The 12,670-nt window shown below is 41.4% G+C and overlaps 1 protein-coding gene across 1 annotated transcript in view; it reads right to left on the bottom strand.

The window, feature by feature from the left end:
- The window catches only part of LOC112221014 (protocadherin Fat 4), a 120,404-nt gene that overhangs the window by 35,843 nt on the left and 71,891 nt on the right, over nt 1-12,670 (bottom strand). The window contains exon 2 of the mRNA XM_024383056.2: nt 4,936-5,067. Coding sequence (XP_024238824.1) covers nt 4,936-5,067 — 132 coding nt within the window. The remainder of the gene's footprint in view (nt 1-4,935; nt 5,068-12,670) is intronic.

Genomic DNA, 12,670 nt, shown 5'->3' on the forward strand with positions numbered 1-12,670 from the left:
ATTTTAACTACATTGTCCAATTTACAGTAGTTATTACAGTGAAAGAATATCATGCTATTGTTTGAGGAGAGTACACAGTTGTGAACTTGAAAATCTATTAATAAACCAATTAGGCACATTTGGGCAGTCTTGATGCAAAATTTTCAACAGAAATGCAATGGTTCATTGGATCAGTCTAAAACCTTGCACATACACTGCTGTCATCTTGTGGCCAAAATCTAAATTGCGCCTGTGCTGGAATAATTATCTTGCATTTCAAAGATGATGGTACAAAAGTTAGAATTTTAAACATTCTTTTTCTTTGTATTATCTTTTACCACATCTAATGTGTTATATTTTCCTACGTTAATTTAACATTTCCACAAACTGTTTCACTTTGAAAGTGTTTCCTTTCAAATGGTATCAAGAATATGCATATCCTTACTTCAGGTCCTGAGCTACAGGCAGTTTTAGGCGAAAATTGAAAAAAAGGGGTGGATCCTTTTACACGAGACCGTGATGTTTAACATAGGTTAAGGATTATGGTTAGTCAAAGTCCTGAAGGGGGAGAGAGGGACATCATACTACTTTCTTTGTGAGAGTGAAATTCACGTTCACAACCACCCACTGCGTGTGTTCACACTTTTATCAAATACCTTATTCTAGGGCTAATAGATTAGACATTATTATATTAGAAATCTCAATGAGTAAAATATATCGCAAATGCATCACTTAGCAAGCTCCCCTCAGAATAGAATGGTCATGTGGGTGAAAAGAAAAACTCACAGGAGCTGAATGGCAGTATTCTCTTGGGCCTTTCTCTTGGTCTTTGAACTCTGGGGCTATAGAGTTCCTCTATAAACGCAACTAATAGATCCCATGATACCTTGGACAAGTACAACCCAGTACACATGTGAAAGCCATAGTGGTCCTTTGCAATTGGAGTAGAGGACTGGACGTGGTATGACAACTGAATAACAGTGGCGACAGATTTTAACATTTATGTTTGTGCTGAGCACAATACCAGAGCAGATGACTCTCTCCTGATGTCTGATGCTAAGTGAGGGAAAAAGGTAAACTTTAAAAGCTACTACTTTTCAAAAGAGGAATTATGTTTTGACTTCTCAAAAGCTAAAAACATCTTTCATTTCAGGGTGATTTCAAGGGTACTTTTGATCTTGACAAGATACAATAAAATGGAGTTGATGCAATAAAATAAAGTTGATGTATCTCCCATTTAGTAAGTAGTAATAGTTTATTGCTAGTTTATCAAGGACAAAAACCTCATCATTGTGAGTTACCCCCATTGCAATTCCAGAGAGCCCATTCTCCTTCCCAGACCTACAGAGTGGTACATTTTTTTGTGAGAGGTCAGATTGAGGCTGTGTTCATCTAACAGGCCCTTGTCATCAATTCAAATGCTGGATCTGGGATTCCCATCAGCCACCTGGGCTGCAAACTGGAACCAGACACCCTTCGTCTGCTAATTAATTCTCTGATAGGGTTCAAAATGAGAGAGGAGGAAAGGGAAAAAGAGGGGGATGGGAGGGGAGAGGAGTAGGGGGTTAAAAAAGAGGTGGAGGAGTGAGGAAAGAGGGGGAGTGGAGGGGAGAGGAAGGAGTAGGGGTTAAAAAGAGGTGGAGGAGTGGGGAAAGAGGGGGGTGGAGGGGAGAGGAAGGAGTAGGGGTTAAAAAAGAGGTGGAGGAGTGGGGAAAGAGGGGGAGTGGAGGGGAGAGGAAGGAGTAGGGGGTTAAAAAAGAGGTGGAGGAGTGGGTAAAGAGGTGAGTGGAAGGAGGGGTTAAAACAGAGGTGGAGGGTGGGGGAAGAGGTGAGTGGAAGGAGTAGGGGGTTAAAACAGAGGTGGAGGAGTGGGGGAAAGGGTGAGTGGAGGGGAGAGGTTAGGGGGTTAAAACAGAGGTGGAGGAGTGGGGGAAGAGGGTGAGTGGAGGGGAGAGAGTAGGGGGTTAAAACAGAGGTGGAGGAGTGGGGGAAGAGGGTGAGTGGAGGGGAGAGAGTAGGGGTTAAAACAGAGGTGGAGGAGTGGGGGAAGAGGGTGAGTGGAGGGGAGAGAGTAGGGGTTAAAACAGAGGTGGAGGAGTGGGGGAAGAGGGTGAGTGGAGGGGAGAGAGTAGGGGTTAAAACAGAGGTGGAGGAGTGGGGGAAGAGGGTGAGTGGAGGGGAGAGAGTAGGGGGATTAAAAGGAGAGAGGAGGAAAGGAGTAGCGGGTCCATCGTCTCCCGCTGACACTGACCATTCCCCTGACCTCCCCTTGTAAAAAGACTGACTAGTTTACAGCCGTCCCAAGGCACAGAGGGAAGAAAGAAGGGGGTGGGGGGCAACCAATTAAAGAGCAGGATTCCCGGGCTAGACTTGGGCATAAGGAAACTCATTTAGCAGATGAGTTGCAGCAGCAGCGCGGGGTGAGGAGAGAGACTCCTAGAGCTGTCGAGAAACGGCCTAGTCCTGAAACAAGACTAGGCCGTATGAGCCAATCACAAGACAGGTGTTAAAAGTCCAATCACAGCAACGTGTTGAGAGGTGATGTGTACTAATGCTTCTATTTACAATCCATCAATTTAAACTGATACAGTCATTTAAGAACTAGATTTGTAGGTGATGCACAGTACCAAAAGAAGGAACTTTCAAAGTTATGCTCCCCCTAGGACTGTTGATTTAGTAAATGACTGTGTATTTACATGTGAGGTAAATACACAGTCATTTACTAGGCTTTAGTACCTGTCTTGTGGGAACTAGCTTCAGTCACGCTCATTTGCATTTTCAGCAGTCTTTTTGGCTGTTACGTTGTTATTTTGCTTCTTTAGCACCCAGTGTTCTAGATACTTTTCTTAGTTAGGCTTGCTATTGGTACCTGCATATTTTCCACTCTGTGTCAGAATGCTAATAAAACGAGAATGTTCTTTCCAAAAATACAAAAAGTGCAGCTTTTTTTCGATTCTTTCAAATAATCAGGTGAGAACCATTTTCTCCAAAAGAGGCCTTCATAACAGGAGAGAGCAAAGCTTTATTCTTTTTCTTTTCCAAACGGAATGCAACCGTTCCCTTCGCTTCGGGAGTAGCGAAAAACGGATGCATAGAAACAGCATTTTAATATGCTCACACATGACTCCCATATGTAGCACTGTTAAATTGGATGGGATTCAGCCAGTTAGCTGGCCAACAGCTTGCCACGCCTGGTTACGGCTCCGTGGATCACATGGGGATTTCTGAATAGGGCCTGAATGCATTCCATACGCTTAGTGCCAGCGCAACTTGCGCTTCCTGCGTTAGGATGTGGGCAGAAATTAGCCGACTTTATCTGGAGTTCAGTTTAATGATCATATCTGAGTGCAACTACTTTGTCCGAGGCTGCGTCCCAATACTCTAAACAAGAGCCTTTTCCAACTATAATTTCCTTCATGACCCATAATAGGTAAAATGACTGGATAGGTTTCATCATATTGCTTTCCCCTTTCAGGTACTTTTGGATCAGTGGTCATGAAGGAGAGGAGGCAAGGGAAGGCAGTTATTTGATACTACTGGAACACAGCTCAAGTCTTTCTTCCCTTTGATTTTGACTATGAGGAAAAAGTGATAAAGAAAATAACGGAAACCGTCCAAGTCCATTTCATTTAAAATCCTTCAAGATCAGAGCTCCGAGTTCAAGTTCACTTGAGTCCAAGAGAAGTTACTCAAATGTCCTTAAAACGCCCTATTAGTCAAAATATTGACCTGACTCCAGGATTTACAGTCAATGTTCTATTCCGAATACAATGACCATTCCAGAAATGGACTGTGATTTTTCTCACATTCTAACTGGCGAGGTTGGTGAGGTAACAGCTGTGTAATAAAAATGTGTGGCCTCATAAGTTAACGTTAAGTATGAGTGCATATTCTCTCACACACTAATCCCTCCTCACAATGGCCCCGGTTCTTTCCATTCAGATCCCCTGTCTCATTGGCAGGGCCAAGGAACCGCAGGCCTTGGAGATGCTGGGAGGACCTGATTTTCGCTCAGTGCTGGATTTTATGTCCACATCCTGCCTAAGCTGCGAAAGATGGAGCCTTTTTCTAATCAAGGGTGAAGTCAGTGATGTAATGTGAACTACAGAGGCCCGCGGAGGGACAATCTGCCCGGCGCAAGGAGTCAATTGTTAGCTGCTCTCCTCAGGGCTCGGTGACACCTGTGGTCCCTAGCCATCTCATGTAACGTCAAAACACGTGATTGTGTGTGTCTGTGTGTGTGAGCAAGAAAAAGTGCTGTAATTTCTCCAACTACAAGTTGTGGTCACTGGTGTACCAGACAACCTCAAGGAGTAAGGGTGCACGAGCACTGGAGGCCCATGCGCCCATCATCGATTGTCAATTTGTTTTTGCTTCATAAATAATTTTGACAGTAACCCTCCAAAAAGTCATTCATAAACCTTTTTCATTTCCATATGTACTAGGATTCTAGTGTTTGTTTCTTGGGCTTCAGGAATGTGACTGATCAAACTGCATTACACCAGTGGCTGTGGTCGGATACTTGGTCAAATAATTGCAGAGCGCATTAATTGGACGGAATTCTTATTTAATTTTTGGGATATTGGAAACTACGTTTCTACCTGCAGCCACTTTAAGAAATCCCTTAACAGAGGCTCACATCTGCTCATTTCCAGATTTTCATTTCCAAGTTCCTATATGCAGATAAGAGCAATGTAGTATATTTAGGAGGTTGAGCGCTTTACATTTAAGTGCGGCACCAGATCTAGTCAAGATGTACATATAAAAAACATCGATTTTGATGGTAACACAGAGATAACGACGGTATGCCTTGTACATTTACTTTTTGTAATGGCTGCCTTTTGGCTGATCCTTCCCTCTAGCATGGGGGACGGGGACGGGGGAGTTATCTGCCAGAGTTCCATTCAAATAGGCAGAAGACAGAATATAGAAAAGGCCAATCCTGGGAGACTTTACCTCATCGGCATCTGTGGCTGTTAGCTGCATTATCTTGAAGCCATCACTGATGTTCTCTTCGATGGTCACGTCAAGAAGATCGTTCGGGAAAACAGGTGGGTTGTCGTTGACGTCCTGGAGCGTAATTTCCACCTGGAGAGAAAGAAAAACACCACCATTTCCATGAAAACAGTGCCAAACTATGCCTGCTATAGCCGTTAGGTTCACTGCGAAACGTTCTGCTCGCATTTCTGACAGATATGCGCCCAGCAGGGACAAGTGATCATTCTTCCACTCTTCATAAAACTGCAGAGGGCTGAGGAGAGGAGAGTTACTGAAATGTCAAGTGTTTCATATTCACATTCTGAATAGTCTTATTTTGATGTCAAGTGTAGAGATCAATGGTAGTTTGATGCCAAATGTAGAGTGTAGTTATCAATGCATTAGACTGGGACAGTTCCATCGAGAGGGAGCTGCTTCATGGTTTTACACACACGTCTACACAGTGTACAGACAGTATTCAACTACTGCCTGGAGATACACACTTTTTATTAGTGTTTTACACAACCCAAAACCATTCTGTGGTATCTTTAGCATAATGAAAGAGAGAGGTGAAGGGAGAGAGAGGGAGAGAAAGATAGAGATATTATGGTGTCAAATTGTGTCGAGCCCATAAATATTACATTTCCACTCATACTCCACAATCCAATCTCATCCCCTAACCCAAATATGCATTTCAATGCCAGTAAACAGTGTTCACTTTGAATCATAACAGACATTTCCGTTTGCATTCTTTGTTTATTGCTTCTATAAATATGGAAAAGTCGGGTTTGAATTCTCCAGTGTTGCCAAATCCATTAATGTTGACAGTGATTATGGTAATTATTTGCCTCTATGCAGTCTTATTCAGTCCTACAGTTGAATCTGCCACTGTGCGGGATGATGTGTGTTGCTGAGGCGCAATAGGCCCCAAAAACAATATATATACCTTTTGGATCATGTGTATATTGATATTGTGCTGCTAGATATTACTGCTCTGTTGGAGCTAGAAACGTAAGGATTGAGATATTACTGCACTTTTGGAGCTAGAAACATAATCCTTTACATATTACTGCACTGCTGGAGCAAGAAACATCGGGCTGTCCCAACAAAAAATTATCTTGGTCGACCGAGAGTCGTGGGTTCTTTCGACGAATCGATTGGTCAAAATGTTTAAACATGTATTTTTCCATATATAGACTATATGTAGGTTACTGAGTTTGTCTGATGCTTTAAGCATTGCGATTAAAAATTAAGACACAAATTACTAAAGAGGGAGCCAGAGATCAATATAGTCTCGCCAGAAGAAAAAACCCTCCTCCTCCCGCTGCCTCCTGCTGCTGGCCTTCACAGATTCTGACACTAAACTCCTGAAGTTGCCAGTAATAGGCTACACCAGCAGTCGACAACCTTTTCGATTTGGAGTGCCAAGTTATCATACCGTTTCTACTGATCTGCGTGCCAGTTATGATTTTCATATGCATATTTTCATGGAACAGTTTCATTTAATTTATGTCTTCATATCTCAAAATAATTTAGAATAGTCTTCATATGTGACCCAATTCAGGAAACTAGGCGTATGTTGCAAATCACGACTTCAAAGGAGCACCTTTTGAACGCAATTTTTTTTATTTTTATGAAAATGCTTTTTTTTGGCAGAAATGCCTTCTCGAACATGTGAACTTTCATGTGCCTTAATATCAAAGGTGTATGTCATCTGTAAATACAAATAGTTAAATTATAAAATTGTGAGCCTAGTTGGTTTAGCCAAAGAAAAATTCAGCAACCTTCCCACTAGCCATGATTGGCTGAGATAATGATTGGGCTGGACATGCCGAGAGATGAGTTTGGATTGGTCTGCGGAGTTGCATCTTGTGTCTATAAAATGAGCTGCTCGTAATGCGTAAATAATCCTTTCTACTGCAGTTTTCTTGAAAGATATGTTAGCCATGGACAACTGCAAATATGTTGCTACTGCTCTCAATAACATTGCTTCCCTGAATTTACAAGGCACTATCGACCAAGGTCAGTGGGAATAAGTTGTGATGGACTACTTTCTGGATGACGAACATGCCATGCAATGCTGACTCTCTCATTTTATAACAAATCAGTGGAACACAATGGGCCAAACAAGCTGTGCAAACTAAACAGAAACAACACAGGATGTCTTATAAAAGGGGTTGCAGTCTGCCGTGAGCGCTTTCATCCATGTATACAGGTAAGAATCTAGCTACAGATTCAGATATTATACATTTCTAATTTTGTCAGAAAGTTGTTTTCACTGCAAGCTAAAGCTTGCTGTTAGCTAGCCAGCTAGAGTTTGATGGTTGGCTTGCTAACTAAAAATGAACCTAACGTTATTTGGTTAACTTTAGTTTGCTATGACAATCGGTTTGTATTGTTAGTAACGTTACTCTATGGATTGGGATTATAGTTCATTTTTTAGCTTGCTAGCTAACGTTAACGTGGCATGTCTAAACAAAAGATCCCAAGTTAGAGCTTGATGTTAGCTAGCTAACTTTAGCTGAGGTTAGGTGGCTGGCTTGCTAGCTAACATTAACTTATGTCAATGAAGCATGTGTAACGTTAGCGATGTTTTCTCAGAATTCCATTTCGCATTGCTAGATATAGCCTAATGTTAGCTGGCTAACATTGAACTTATTGGTTAACTTTAGCTAGCTATGACATTTGGTTTGTATTGCTAGTTAAAGCTTGCTATTAGCTAGTCAGCTGATGTTAGATGGCTGGCTAGCTACAGTAGCTAACATTACCTGAATGAACTGTGTGTAGTGATGTTATCTCTGAAGCTTCTGATAGGCTAATTGACATCATTTGAGTCAATTTGAAGTGTACCTGTGGATATATTTCAAGGCCTCAAACTCAGTGCCTCTTAGTTTGACATCATGGGAAAATCAAAAGAAATAAGCCAAGACATCAGAAAAAAAATGCAGACCTCCACATGTCTGGTTCATCCTTGGGAGCAATTTCCAAATGCCTGAATGTACCACATTCATCTGTACAAACAATAGTATGCAAGTATGAACACCATGGGACCACGCAGCCATCCTTCCACTCAGGAAGGAGACGCGTTCTGTCTCCTAGAGATGAACGTACTGTGGTGCAAAAAGTGCAAATCAATCCCAGAACAACAGCAAAGGACCTTGTGAAGACGCTGGAGGAAACGGGTACAAAAGTATCTATATCCACAGTAAAACGAGTCCTATATCGACATAACCTGAAAGGCCGCTCAGCAAAGAAGAAGCCACTGCTCCAAAACCGCCATAAAAAAGCCAGACTACGGTATGCAACTGCATATGGGGACAAAGATTGTACTTTTTGGAGAAATGTCCTCTGGTCTGATGAAACAAAAATAGAACTGTTTGGCCATAATGACCATCGTTATGTTTGGAGGAAAAAGGGGGAGGCTTGCCAGCCGAAGAACACCATCCCAACCCGTGAAGAACAGGGGTGGCAGCATCATGTTGTGGGGGTGCTTTGCTGCAGGGTGGACTGGTGCACTTCACCAAATAGATGGCTTCATGAGGCAGGAAAATTATGTGAAAATATTGAAGCAACATCTCAAGACATCAGTCAGGAAGTTAAAGCTTGGTCGCAAATGGGTCTTCCAAATGGACAATGACCCCAAGCATACCTCCAAAGTTGTGGCAAAATGGCTTAAGGACAACAAAGTCAAGGTATTGAAGTGGTCTTCACAAAGCCCTGACCTCAATCCTATAGGACATTTGTGGGCAGAATTCAAAAAGCTTATGCGACAAGGAGGCCTGCAAACCTGACTCAGTTACACCAGCTCTGTCAGGAGGAATGGGCCAAAATTCACCCAACTTATTGTGGGAAGCTTGTGGAAGGCTACCCGAAACATTTGACGCAACAATTTGAAGGCAATGCTACCAAAAACTTCTGACCCACTGGGAATTTAATGAAAGAAATAAAAGGTGAAATAAATCACTCTCTACTATTATTCTGACATTTCACATTCTTAAAATAAAGTGGTGATCCTAACTGACCTAAGACAGAGAATTTTTACTAGGATTAAATTTCAGGAAATGTGAAAAACTGAGTTGAAATGTAGTTGGCTAAGGTGTATGTAAACTTCCGACTTCAACTGTAGATGTTTACCTCACTCAGGTTTCAACTCAGGTTGCATGGCCTTAAGTTATGTATGGAATACTATGTGATAGGTGCGTGTGTAACAGTATATAAAGTATGCTAATGTGCTGGTGTGAAGGCATTTGGGCAGTGGTGTAAAGTACTTAAGTAAAAATACTTTAAAGTACTACTTAAGTTGTTTTATGTGGTATCTGTACATTACTTTACTAAATATATGTTTGGCAACTTTTACTTCACTACATTCATAAAGAAAATAATGTACTTTTTACTCCATACGTTTTCTTTGACACCCAAAAGTACTTGTTACATTTTGACATGAAAATTGTCCTATTCAAACACTTCTCAAGACAACTTCCCTGGTCATCCCTACTGCCTCTGATCTGGCAGACTCACTAAATACAAATGCTTCATTTGTAAATCATGTCTGAATGTTGGAGTGTGACCCTGGCTATCTGTCAATAAAAATAATACAATTGTGCCGTCTGGTTTGCTTAATATAATGAAGTTGAAATGGTTTATATTTTTACTTTTGATACCTAAGTACATTGTGTCCCTGGCTATCCGTCAAATTATTATACTTTTTTTATATACAATTTTAAATACAGTTTAATATAAGGAATTTGACATTATTTATACTTTTACTCAAGTATGACAATGTAGTACTTTTTCCACCACTGGATGTGGCTGGGGGTTATAGCATTTCTTTCACATGACCAATCAATTTAGACAAGTGTATCTGGGTAAGCATCATCTAATATTTATCAAATATTTTTTCTGGACACTTCTGTTTACCTGGAATGTTTCCTTATTGTAGACTACTACCACGTTCAGTCTTTAGCACATGACCTCATGTGAATCCTTAAAGAGATGGGTGGGGCTGGTTTAAGAGGGTGTGAACAATGCTGGGTGTAGACAAAGTAGAGCTCTCTAGTAGGTACCAAAACATTCAAAGGCCCTTTTCTCAAAAGTGAGTTTACGAATGTATCAACTTTCAAAGCATAATTACTTTCCCATTGTTTCCTCAAATGTGGTGTATGATATACCATTTTGTAGCTATGAGTCTCTACTTTGATCCAGTGTAAAAAACAGAAATTCAAATTTTGCTACATAAGAATGAATCCAGGTGGTGAGTCACATATTTCAAAATCAATGTCATGTGGTTAATCAAAATTATATCTAATGAAAATGATACAAATCTAAAAGTAACTTCTATTGCCATTGCCAATACGTAAAAAATAGCCTACATAAAGCCAACAAATAAAAACATTGCAGCGCGCAGGTAAAAAATATTATACAAATAAATATCCTATAAATCATATTGGCTCTCCATGGCCAGTCTGCAAGGAACTTGAAACATTGTATCAACTATTAACTTGGGTCAGGCCTGAAGCTTGTGCTAGCAAACTTGCAACATTGTATAAAATATGCTGGGTCCTCAAGAGTTTCCTGTACCAGTGAGCCCTGGAACAGACAGACACAGCTGTAGGCTATTTGCACAAGGGATAAGAAGTAATCAGGCAGGCCTTTTTTTATGACATTGCCACCGGATCAGAACGTGACATTTTTTCCTCTTTCATGCTGAGAGGTTATCGAAAAGGACAGACCTGGAAAGATTTTTCAAATAGACTACATTGATGAACTATTATCATTATCAAAGGATATAAAAAAAGACTGTTTATTTGTTTTTAGAGGCAAAGAAAACATTCCTTTGAGAATATCCAGTGACGGTGAGTTAAGATAACCATCAATAGCATCAGATCCCCAAATAGACACATTTCTAAGCCTACATTCGTGCAAAGGCCAGGTAGGCTAAGTTCTATGCGTAATCAGGTGTATGTCCTTACTCAAGATTGACAGGAGCGCTCCAAACAAAAGACAATGAATAAATTGAAAATGGAATGAAATAAACCAAAAGTTATTCCTCACAAGTGTAGCCCAGGTTGTGCGCTCTGTCCATTCCTACACTAAAAACGGTAAGACTGTAATAATTAATATATTGAATGCATTAACAGAAATGATTGTCACCAAACAAACATGGGTTTGGAATGGTGGGCCATTCCTGTGGCCTCCGCAATGGATTAGTCGACTCAGACAGGCATGAGTCAAACAGGTGTCTCGTGTGCCACACATATATATATATTTGACACTGGTTGCCAAAACAGCCTATCGACCAAACAATCGTCCAGTCGACTAAATAGTGCCAGCCCTAGTACGCGACCAACTTTGCATCACGTCCACCAACCGAAGTTTCCCCCACAGGCATTTACTATGCAGACAATTGGCTTCAAGGCCGCAGGACCACCAAGAGGGGGAGATACAGGAGTCTATTCATGCCTGCCATTGACAGGAAAAACAGACCTCACGTGCTCCTGCAAATCCACTCTAAAACAAGCCGCATGCAGGATCTACGAGTAAATGCCACCATCCAGACCCTTTTCAAGAGCTGCAGCCCATTACAGATGACCCAGTTTGAAAAGCTTTAAGACGCCTGGACAGAGAAGGGCTTAACATATTGAATTGAGATCCTTCTCATTGATGACTTGAGCACTATCAGTGCTTTGCTATAACTATTTTCATTCACACATTACAAAGCCAGATGAAAATTGCGCCATTTACACGGTAAAAACAAGACGGGAGACGACATCACTTGCAGAGCCAAGGGACTCGGCAAAGTCAACAAACAATGCATATTTATCTTCCAACCCATGTCCTCTTGACGTGTAAAAAATGCAAGGTCCAGTTCAGAGGAGTGAACTAATTAGAGAAGATGTGCGGTTATGAGAAATAATTATAGTTTACATTACCCAAGCTCCCCTGGGTGAGAGATATCAAAAAGACTCTTTGGTGAAAAATTCATCAGAAGAAGATGAAGCGAGGTCTGGATGGAGGAAGGAGTTGTTTCGTTCCCCTGCTCAAACCTGTCACTCAAGCCCAGACGCCCCGGTGTGATACAGGTGAAACACATAGTTTACAGGGGAAAAGATTGTGTTTCAGGCCACTACTATTTCGAGTTGCAGCTGCTAACTGGCTGCTATTCTCCATTATTTATGCCTGCCATGAATGATTCACAGGCCGAGCCACTCCTGAATGCTGTCGATTATGATACCTTAAGTGGCCAAGGACAATTTGCCAGGGTCTACGCCCATCTAAGCCTGCAACTTGGACAGAGGATTTCTTGTTCACACAGTCTAGTCGGTCAAATCGATAAATCAAGGGCACATATTTCTTAACACAGTGAGGTGGATTCCTATTCTTCTAGATGATTCATAAAATCCTCCATGTACCATTCCATTCAACCTTCTGGCCAAACATTCTAGCCCTTAGCCAATTATGAGAGAAGAATTGCACACACTTCATCCATTGAGCTACTAGGAACCTTGCGGGATTTAAACACTTCATAAGCTCAATGTGCAGTCTCAACAAGCCATATCTTCAAGCAAAAAAAGGCTGAGACTGCAGACACTGAACGGTTTCACTCCCTCTCACTAACAGTAACAAAATGTACTGAAACAGCCACTCCATCCTGGTGCGCTTGAGCCATGTGGTGCACGGTGAGGAGAAACACAGGACCTGGTTTCCATGGTATAGG

This window comes from Oncorhynchus tshawytscha, linkage group LG21, assembly GCF_018296145.1.
Source record: "Oncorhynchus tshawytscha isolate Ot180627B linkage group LG21, Otsh_v2.0, whole genome shotgun sequence".
Lineage (NCBI taxonomy): Eukaryota > Metazoa > Chordata > Actinopteri > Salmoniformes > Salmonidae > Oncorhynchus > Oncorhynchus tshawytscha.